Here is a 10,140-nt window from a genome sequence, read left to right as displayed (position 1 = left end):
AGACGAGGCGGCGACGACGACGACGACGACGACGACGACGACGACGCGAGCGCCGCCGAGACGCGCGCGGCGGACTTGCGGACCGCGATCGCGTTTCTGCGCGCGCGCGAGAGGGACGTCGACGCGCGCGCGAAGCTCGCGGCGGAGACGGCGGAGCTGAGTCGCGCGATGAGTGCGATGAGTCCCTCCGGGGGGAGCGGAGAGGAGAGGGAGGGAGAGACGGGCGCGTCCGGCGGCGGCGGCGGCGGCGGCGGCGAAAAGTACACGGAGGAAAATTTCGCGTACGGCAGCACCCCGCTCGCGAGCTGGCTCCGCGTGATACACGGCGTCCCGGAGCTGCGAGACGCGCTCAGGGAATTGGCGGCGGCGGCGGCGGCGAGCGACGACGGTTTTGGTGTCGGACGTGAAACTGGCGTCGGACGTGAAACTGGCGTCGGCGAAGTGAGCGACCGCGCGGGACGCGACGTCGGAAACGTCGTCTGGGGCAGCAGCGTCGGGTGGCTCGCGTTTTACGCCGCGATCGGTCTCGGGGTGCCCACGCGCGGGTACGAGCTTTTACAGTGCCACGTGGCAACCGCGCGCGAGGTCGCGTCGAATCTCCTGCGCGGCAGATACGATTCCGTGCTGGGGTTCACGCGGGGCGACATGCTGACCGAATGCGAAATCACGAATAACACGCGAGTGGTCACGCTCACGTCGCAGTGCTGGGACGCCGCGGTGCACGACGCCGCGGCGAAGCGGCTCGCGGCGGAGCTCGCCCCGGGCGCGCTCGTCGTCGACTACAACGATCGGCTCGGGCGGGAGGCTGCGTTCGGGGACGCGATAGGCGTCGTGGAGACGCCGACGTCGTGGAACAGACGGCAGAGGATGCACGTCTTTCGCAAGCGTTGTTAGTCTAGCTAGTCGCCCGTACGTCGTCGCTCGCGCTCGTAGTATGCGCTAGAAGTCTACTAGGCCCTATAAGCTACTAGGTAATAATGTAATCGGTGTGCATCTCCATCGATCGCGCATCCTACTAGCCCCATACCTACCCGACGCGGTCCCACTCCGGGATGTTGTCCATCGCCTCGTTCAACAGCTTCACGAGCGCGCGCGTCCCCCCGCTCGCTTTTCTCGGCGGCGGCGGTATCTTCCCCGGGGGCGTCAACGTGTGATCTCTCTTATCCCAGTGCCAGTCCCCAACCTTCCCGTTCGTCATCTGGCCGCTCTTCGTGAAGTCTTGCCCGTACGTGTAGTGGATGACGAACGCCTGGCGCCCGTTCGATTTCGCTCGCGTGCTCGCGTCCCACGGAGGGTGAATCATGAGCTCGTCTACCATCGCGTGCTTCACCCCCGCCTGCGCGACGGCGACGCTGTACGCCCACATCTCGAGCACCCACCCGAACGCCGCGTCCGCCTCCGGGTCGTGCTTCATTCGCACCGCGAGATCGTGCCAGATGGGCGTGACGGCGCGCAGCGCGTCGATGGACAGCATGCACGGCGAGTTTCCCGTCGGCGGGAACGACGCGCGCGGCGCGCGCGCGGCGTTAAACTTTTGGAGTATCTTCCAGTGGGCGTCGTCGTTCGGGGTGATGTAAAAGAACGGATACCCAACAGCCGTTTCATTCGACGCGAGCAGCGGCATTGGCCGCAGGAACAGATGATCCGGCTCCGCGAGAAGGACGAACTCCTCCTCGATTGCGGCCGCGTGCGAGTCTAGCCACTGTTTAATCGCGTAGGGACGATGTAATACGACGTATCCGCCGTCGTCAACGTCCGGAGGGAGCTTGTTCACCACGACCGTGGGAATCTCGCTCATGAGGTCGTCCGGGACGCCGCTGTGGAGGAGGCGCGTGAAGTCGCCCATCGCGCCGGCGGCGCCCGCCTTGGCGCGCTGTTTCTCGTAGTGGTAATACATCGCTCGCGACTGCCATCGCTGGTACGGCGAGCCGTCCGACGTCATGAGGACGTGGAACTTCCCGTTCCCCGCCGTTTTCGTCATCTTCTTCTCTCCATTCCCTCCTCCTCCGTTCGACGCTCCGCTGGACGACGACGGAGAGGGATCGACGCGGCGCACGTCGGACGCGTCCATCGACGACGACGCCCCGCTTTCCCTTTCCCCGATCGTCGCGCGGGCAAAGCGGACCGCGACGCGCCGCGTCGACGCCGCGCCGGCGTCCCACGCGTCCAGCACCGACGCGGTGAGGACGTGCGACGCGAACGCGGCGACGGCGAACGCGAGGGTGAGCCACACCGGCCCGCGCGACCTCCGCGCCATCGCGCGCCGTTCGACTGCGACGATCGGAATCGTGTCGCTGTCGGCACCTCCCGTGAGCGAGAATAGGTTTGCGACGCCGCTGTCCATCAGTGCGCCGAGCGCGGCGGGAGGAGGATGACCGCTCCCGCGGCGGCCGGCGCGGAGGACGACGACCTCGCGGACCTGCTCACGATCGTCCTCACGACGTCGCCGATCAAGTGCGCGCCCCGCCGTTCGCCCTCCTTCGTCCGTCGTTCCCCGTCCGTCTCTCTCTCGTTCAATTTCATTCATCGTCGTCGACCCTCTCACGATCGATCGTTCCCGACCCCGCCGCCGCTCTCTCCCTCCCCAGGACGCACCCGTCCACGAGGCTCATCGAGGAAGTCTTCGAGAGCATCGTCAACCTCGGCGGCATCCCGCGTCGATGCGCGAAGATCATCGTCGCGGACGGCGTCAAAGTCAGGGACGTGTCCAAGTTCCGCGCCGGCGTCTGCACCGCGGAGGACGAGGCGCGGTACCGACGGTACCTCTCCCGCGTGCATCACCTGACGACGTCCGCGCGATGCACACACAGCGCGCTTCACGGCGCGACGTTGCTCGCGCTGGACGAGCGCCACGGGTTCGCGCACGCGCTCCGAAGGGGGCTCATGCGCGTCGCGACGCCGTTCGTGCTCGTCGCGCAGCACGACCGAAGCTTCGTCCGCGTCACCGACGTCGCCGCCGTCGTCCGCGCGATGCGAGAGGCGAACGCGGGGAGCACGGAGGGGGGGAAGACCGGGTGGGGGGCGACGCCGGACGTTGAGGAGGACGAGGGCGACGGTTCGTGTTGGGGTGACGGCGACGGTTCGCGTCCGGATGACGTTTCGCGTCCGGGCCGGAGACGCGTGAACTACGTGGGGTTCCCGACGTCGACGACGATCCGGCACGAGCATCACGTGCTGTCGAAGTACGGCCTCGTCGTCGAGGGGTTCGAGCTCGCGGTGCCGCAGCCGAGGGATCGCTGTGGATGCGATCCGAGCGTCGCGCGAGAGGGCGGCGCGGACGATGCGACGACGCGCGCGCCGCTGCGGCTGCTGCCTCTGTTGCAGTTTTACGATAGCATGCACGTCGCGTCCACGCGGTGGTATCTCTCGCGGGTGTTCGGGAAGAAGCGGTACGTGAACCTGCCGAGAGGGGGGTTCATCGAGGACACGTTAGGGCAGCACATGCTCGCGAAAGCGCGCGAGGACAGCGGCGTGGCGTTGCATAAGGAGTATTTCGGTGTGTATTTGCTTCAAGACGACGGCGTCGGCAGGGACGGTGACGAGGACGAGGAGGAGGACGGCGACGACGGCGACGACGGCGACGACGACGCGAGCGGCGACGACGACGACGACGCGAGCGGCGACGGCGACGAACCCGTCGTCAACTACACGAGCGCGTACTATAAGAACATAGCGCGAGCGAAAGCGCTGAGAGGCATGGGAAAGACAAAGTGCGGGCACATCGACGGCCACGACGCGTTGACCTCGCGGGAGGACTGCAAAAAGTTTACGTACGCCGAGGCGCACACGTCCGAGGAGGCGTGGGCGACGATCGAAATCGAAGAAGAACTCGGCGGCGGCGGCGGCGAGGTGCGCGGGTACGAGACGCTGATGGCGTACAAGGACAGCCCGTGCGTCGCCGCGCTGCCGCCGCACATTAGGTTATAGTTAGTCTAGCTAGAGTCTTATTAGGTCGCGTCGTGACCACTGATCGTCACGTGTTCGCCTCCTCCTCCTCCTCCATCAGCAACCTCTCGAGCTCGGCTTCGTCCTCCTCGGACCACGTCGCGACGACGTCGTCGGCACCATCCGAGTCGGCACCCAAGTCGGCACCCCCCACCGCGGTCATCCCCAAACTCGCGAGCCGCCTCGCCGCGCTCACGGGCACGTGCGCGATCACGCGGGTCCCGTCCTCCCGCCACGTCTCCGACTCCACCACGCCCGCCCTGCGAATCTCCCCGAGCACGGACCCCTTATCGTACGGCACGAGAACCTCCACGCGCGTGAGCGACACGCGCACGAGCTCGGACTGCACGACGTCGACGAGCGCGTCGACGCCGAACCCGGTCGCGGCGCTGAGGGTCGTTCCGTACGAGCGAACGTCGGGGTGGAGTTGAAAGGCGTCAGAAGCGGAGTTGAAAGGCATCGAGGCCGGGGATTGAAAGCGAGGGGTGGGCGGAGAGATGCGCAGGGCGAGAAAGTCCTTAAGGAACGGCGTTCACCACGCCAACGCGGTCGTATGGGGACCAGTGTGTAGAACGCACCTCACGGCGACGGCGCCGCATTTCGCGGCGCGGGATAAAACCTCCCGCGTCCGCGCCTCCGCGGTCGTCTCCGAGCCGGCATCGGCACCCCCATCGGCACCCCCATCGGCACCCCCACCCAAAACAACCCCTCCTTCGAACCCCGTCAGCGCGTCGACCTTGTTCCACACGGTCACGCGCGGGATGTCCAACGCGCCGAGGTCTTCCAGCACCGCCTCCACGGCGGCGACTTGCGCGCCCGCGAGCGGCGACGAGATGTCCACGACGTGAAGCAGCAGCGTCGAGTCTTTGATCTCTTCCAGCGTCGCTCGGAACGCGGCGATCAAATCCGTGGGCAGCCTCTGAATGAACCCCACGGTGTCGGTCAGGAGGACGTCCTTGCCGTTCGGCAGCGAGAGCCTTCGCGTCGTCGGGTCGAGCGTCGCGAAGAGCTTATCCTCCGCGAGTACGCCCGCGCCGACGAGCGCGTTCAACACCGTGCTCTTCCCCGCGTTCGTGTACCCCACCAAGGAGACGACCGGGATCGGCGCCGCCGCTCGGCGGTCTCTGTACGCCGCCCTGTGCGTCGAAACCTTGTCCAGCTTGCGCTTCAGCATCACGATTCGGTCGCGCAGCAGGCGCTTATCGATCTCGATCTGTTTCTCTCCCATGCCCTTGACTTGCCCGCCGCCGCCCGCGCCGCCGCCCGCCTGTCTCTCCAAGTGCGTCCACATCTTGCTCAGACGCGGGAGCTGGTACTCCAGCTGCGCCATCTCGACCTGAAGCTGCCCTTCCGCGGTCCTCGCGCGCTGCGAGAAGATGTCCAAGATGAGCATCGTCCGGTCGCAGACTTGGACTCTGTCGTCGAGAATTTTCGCGAGGTTTCGGTTCTGCCGCGGCGTGAGCTCATCGTCGAAGACGACGGTGTCCACGACGCGCGGCTTCGGTTTCGGATGCGGTTGTTCCGGTATCGGCGCCGGGGGCCGCGGGGACGGCGGCGCGGACGCGTCCTCGTCCTCGTCCTCGGAGACGTCTTCCCACTGAAACTCGAACTCGTCGAAATCGTCGTCGTCGTCGTCGTGCGCTTCCTCTTCCTCGTCCTCCTCCGCGACGTCGTCCGTCAGCCCGCACGCGAGCCTCAACTCCCGCAGCTTCCCCTTCCCGACGTACGTCCCCGGGTGCGGCGCGCGCAGGCGCTGCGTCACGCGCCCGACCACCTGAAGCCCCGCGGTCTCCGCGAGCTGCGCGAGCTCGGACAAGGAGTCGTCCAACCCGTACGCGTTCGGCGACGCCTTCTCGTCGTTCCGCTGCCCGCCGACGCCGACGAGCACGACGCGCTCCTTCGGGAGGTCCCATCCGTACATGTCCTCGCGCTCGGCGCGCTCGCGCGCGAGGTCGGCGTCGATCTGCGACGCGATGAGATCCTCCCACGACGGCGTCGACGTGGTGTTCTTCTTGTCACCGTCGCCATCACCGTCACCGTCGCCGTCGCCGCTCGCCCCGGACGCGGCCGCCGTGACCGTCGCTCGCGCGCGCGGCGACGCGGCGCGGAGACGACGCCGCGACGCCGCGCGATGCCGGCAGAGGGGCGACGGCGCGACGCGTCCGGAGACGCGCGTCGCCGCCGCGGACGCCATGCGCCCTTCGGAACTGACGAACGCGTCGACGTCGCTCAGATCACGCGCTTGTCGTCGTCTGGTCTCGCAGCCGCGTGGCCGGCCGAACCCTAATTAGGGTACTCTGTAAAGCTAGGGTTTAGCGGGTTTAGCGGCCCGTTGATATTCGACGGTTCGAAACGCGGACACCGCGGGCCCGTCGCCGCATTCCCCGGACGCCCCACCTCGTCATGGCGAACCCCGCGACCGACGCGGCGCACGACACCGCGCTCGCGTGGGCGATCGAGCTCATCACGTGCTCGCAGAGCCTCTCGAACGAGGCGAAGCTGCGATGCATGGCCGCGCTCACGCCGAAGATGCAGAGCGTCGACCTCCCCGCGCATCTTCAGGTGAATGAGTGCGCGCCCGGCGGGCCCCCTCCCTCGGCACCCCGCGGCACCCCGCGCGCCTCGGCTCGCGCGCTCGTCCCTTCGTCCGCGCGTTCGTCCGTCCGCGTTCGGAAGGGCCGGGGCGGACTCGCGGCGCGCGCGCGTCGTCCGCCGCTTCGCGCCCGATCTCGCGATGTGTGCACCCGATTCCCAATTCAATTCCGACGAAGAAAGAGAAAAAGTAAACGAACGCCGATCGCTGAAGCTCCAAATCCCGCCTCCTCCACTCCGCGCGCAGATCCGCCTCCTCCTCGACTCTTTAAACTACTCCACGCGCAACTTCGAGCACATCGACAAAAAATGCGCCATGATGGTCTTCGAGTCGCTCGTCACCGTGGGCGACAAGACGTCGACGCTCGACGCCGCGGGGGGTGTCCTTCCGGTCCCGTCGCCGCTTCTCGTCGCGCGGTGTTACAGCGAAACCTGCATCACGCACTTGCGCGGACCGAAACCCAACGTCAAGGCGTTCAAAGAAGCCGTGCACGCGTACCTCGTGGAGGATCTGAAGGACACGTCGCCGTGGCTGGACGCGGAGACGCTCGTGAACTGCCGCGACGGCTTGGCCAGGGTGTGCGAGTGGGCGACCCCGGCGCGCGCGGGAGAGGTGCTCAACCGCTGGCACGCGGAGAAGGAGCTTCTGCAGCAGCTCGCGCAGTACGCCTCGAGCGTGATCAAGGCGATGGGGCCGAGCTTTTTGGAGCTCGTCGCGATTGACATCGCGCGCGGGGCGTACAACCCGATGGTCGAGGAGGGGTTGCTGCTGCCGAAGAAGGAGAGGGACGGCGACGCGAGGGCGGCGGCGGCGCGTCGCGACGCGACGACGTCGAGCGACGAGGACGAGGACGAGGACGAGGACGCGCCGCCCGCGGCGAAGGCGGCGAAGGCGACGACGAGGACGACCCGCGGCGGCGGCGAAGACGCGGCGGCGTGGAAGAAGCTCGGGAAGCGAGCGACGGCGAACGAGACGCAAGAAGAGATCGCCCCCGCGGACGACGACGACGACGACGAGCCCTCCCCCGCGGCGATCCGCGCGAAGAAGATGAAGATCTCGTCCACGCGGAAACCCGGCGCGACGACGGTGGAGTGGGACGGGGACTCGCAGTTTACGACCCCGGGCGAGAAGGGGACGCCGACGCTGCCGAGTTTCGCCGTCGAAAAGAAGAAGCACGCGACGACGGCCACGGGGAGGAAAAAGAAACAGTACTGGTCCGACGAGGAGGTGAAAGAGCTCGAGCGGTTGGTGAAGAAGTACGGCGAGAGCAACTGGAAGAAGATTCAGACGGAAGGCGCCGGGGTTTTTGACCCGGCGCGGACGAACGTGCACTTGAAGGACAAGTGGCGGACGATGCAAAAGGGAAACAGGGGGTGACGACCGTCTCGTCGCGTTGTAGTTTCTGTTGTAAAAGAATTCGCGCTATGCTACGTCTACGATGATGTGCTATACCTTCGTACTCATCAGTACGGCGTCATCGCTTCGGGTCGAACATCGACAGAAGCGACCGCTGGTCTTTCGGACGTTTTCGCTTCGCGGTCGCGTCCCTTCTCCCGCCGCCGCCGCCGCCGCCGCCGCCGCGCGTCGCGGGCCCCGCCGCGGAAATCGCCGTCGTCCGCTCCTCGCGCTGCAGCGTCATCGCGAAGTGCCAGTCCTCGTGCTCCGCGCGGTCGTCCTCGCGGATCCGCTTCCCGCCGCACGCGTCGCACGCGTACGTCGCGGCGGCGTCGTCGTCGTCCCCGGAGATGTCCGCCGCCGCCGCCGCCGCCGGCTGAAAAAACGTCGACGCGTCGATTCTCGCCTGGCCAGCCGCGGGCGCGCCTCTCGGTTCCCCCGCGATCTCCAACGAGCTCGCTCTCACGCCGAGCAACCGCAACGACCCGTGGGTGTTCTTCTCTCCCCGGAACAGCCGCAGCGCCGCGTCGGATATCGTCTGCGCGTCGTTCGTCGGACGCGGAAGCGACGTCTGCCGTTGCGCGACTTCAAAGTCCGCGCGTTTCATCTTGAGCGTGACCGTGCGCGTCAGCAGGTTCTCGCGCGCCAGCCCCGCGGCGACTTCCTCCGCGAGCGCCGCGATCTTCGCCGCGAGCGCGCGCGCGTCCGCCGTCGGCGCGAACGTGCGCTCCTGCGACAGGCTCTTCCGCTGCGGCGCCCACCCGGGGGGTCTCGCCGGGCGCGCCTCGCCGCCGACGCCGATGGCGACGCCGAGGAGAAAATCGGACTGAACCTCGCTGAACAGCGCGACGACGAGCGCGCGCTCGCGGAGGAGGTCGCCGCACGTCGCGATCCCGAACGCGGCGAGCGTTCGGTCCAACACTTTCCCGACGCCGCCGATTTTCCGCACGGGGAGCGACGACAGCAGCGCCGCGACGGCGTCGCGCGTCGGCTCGATCACCATCTGACCGTCGGGCTTGTTCGCGTCGGAGCACACCTTCGCGAGGCGTCGCGTCGGCGCGACGCCCGCGCTGCACGTCAGCTTCGTCTTCTCCCTCACCTCGCGCCGCAGCGCCTCCGCGACGTCGGCCGGCGTCATCGACTTCCCCGCGCAGTACGCGCTGATCTCGAGGTACGCCTCGTCCAAGCTCCCGGCGTCGAACTGAGGGTCGTACTCTTTAAACACCTCGCGCGTGAGCGACGCGTAGTGCTTATACTTCGCGAAGTCGCTGTCCACGAACACGAGCTGCGGACACAACTTCTTCGCGATGAACCCCGGCATCGCGCTGCGCACGCCAAACTTCCGCGCGGCGTAGTTGGCGGTGCTGATCATCGACATCCCTCCCACGGCCATCGGAACGTCTCTCAGCTCTGGCCGTTCGAGGATGTGCACTGAGGGTCGAGGGAGGGGAGGGTCCACGCGAGGCGACGTACGGTACGTCGAGGTGGAGCACGGGGGCGCGTCAGTTGGATGATGAGTCGTGAGGCGTCGCGGGCGAAGTCCTTAAGGAACGGCGCGCACCGCGCGGACGGGGTCGCACGGGGACCGGCGTAGTGTAACGAGCGAGGACGCACCCGACGCGAAGAAAGAGTCCATGTCCACGTGCACCCACGTCTTCGTGAGGTCGCGCGACGCTTCCATGCGCGCGACGCGGTCGTCCACGGCGGCTTTGATCGTCGCGAGCGCGGACGGGCGAATCGACGCCGCGCGTTTCTTCATCGCGAGTATCTTCGCCTCGACGGCGGCTTCTTTGCGCGACTCCGTGGCGAAGTGCGCGCTGTTCACGCTCATGTCGTGCACGACGCGCTTGACCATCTCTCTGTCCACGCCCTCCATCCCAGCCTTGGCGTTCGTGAACGCGTTCGTGAACGCGCTCGTGGGAGGGGGAGGCGCGGCGGGCGCCGGGGATGGGTGATGACGATGAGGCGCCGCGGCGACGTCGGAGTTGGCACCCTCCGCATCGATGCGTCTGATGAGATCTCCCTCGTCGCGCGCGTCGACGTCGTCGTCGTCGTCGTCGTCGTCGTCGTCGTCGTCGTATCCCCATCCGTCGTCGTCGTTCGTCATCGCCGCGCGAGCTGGAGGAAGTGTTCGATCTTCGCGACCCGGTCGCGTCACCGCGTCATGGAAAGCGCGTCGTCGCCGCCGACGGCCGCGGTCCAGTCCG

The 10,140-nt window shown here is 67.4% G+C and overlaps 4 protein-coding genes across 4 annotated transcripts; 1 reads left to right on the top strand and 3 right to left on the bottom strand.

Moving 5' to 3' along the window:
- Positions 1–1,039: 1,039 nt before the first annotated feature.
- On the bottom strand, positions 1,040–1,954 carry MICPUCDRAFT_4669 (uncharacterized protein; the record flags this gene model as incomplete). Its single annotated transcript, XM_003060836.1, has 1 exon — positions 1,040–1,954. A coding segment is annotated over one exon (915 nt), but the record flags the coding sequence as incomplete, so codon positions are not given.
- Positions 1,955–3,819: 1,865 nt separating this feature from the next.
- Positions 3,820–6,008, bottom strand: MICPUCDRAFT_28210 (uncharacterized protein). The gene is made up of 2 exons (XM_003060835.1): positions 4,524–6,008; positions 3,820–4,334 (listed from the first exon to the last, which is right to left on the bottom strand). Exons 1-2 carry the CDS (start codon positions 5,864–5,866, stop codon positions 3,974–3,976), a joined length of 1,704 nt encoding a protein of 567 aa, XP_003060881.1. The 5' UTR covers positions 5,867–6,008; the 3' UTR covers positions 3,820–3,973.
- Positions 6,009–6,679: 671 nt separating this feature from the next.
- MICPUCDRAFT_60572 (uncharacterized protein) lies at positions 6,680–7,915 on the top strand (the record flags this gene model as incomplete). Its single annotated transcript, XM_003061094.1, has 1 exon — positions 6,680–7,915. One exon carries the CDS (start codon positions 6,680–6,682, stop codon positions 7,913–7,915), a length of 1,236 nt encoding a protein of 411 aa, XP_003061140.1.
- A 484-nt stretch (positions 7,916–8,399) lies between these two features.
- MICPUCDRAFT_3251 (uncharacterized protein) lies at positions 8,400–9,854 on the bottom strand (the record flags this gene model as incomplete). The annotated part of the gene is made up of 2 exons (XM_003060834.1): positions 8,400–9,364; positions 9,548–9,854. Coding segments are annotated over 2 exons (1,272 nt in total), but the record flags the coding sequence as incomplete, so codon positions are not given.
- Positions 9,855–10,140: the final 286 nt, after the last annotated feature.

The sequence above is a fragment of the Micromonas pusilla genome, assembly GCF_000151265.4.
Source record: "Micromonas pusilla CCMP1545 genomic scaffold MICPUCscaffold_9, whole genome shotgun sequence".
NCBI lineage: Eukaryota > Viridiplantae > Chlorophyta > Mamiellophyceae > Mamiellales > Mamiellaceae > Micromonas > Micromonas pusilla.
The sequence above is the reverse complement of the archived record's forward strand: the minus strand, read 5'-3'. Positions and strand labels throughout refer to the sequence as shown.

Excerpts from the sequence above, each read along its gene's own strand:
- MICPUCDRAFT_28210 (XM_003060835.1), bottom strand. The coding sequence starts at position 5,866 with ATGTACGGATGGGACCTCCCGAAGGAGCGCGTCGTGCTCGTCGGCGTC. Across the intron at positions 4,335-4,523 it reads TGCGGCGCCGTCGCCGTGAG|CGCCGCGACCGGGTTCGGCG; the intron begins GTGCGTTCTACA and ends AACGACCCTCAG.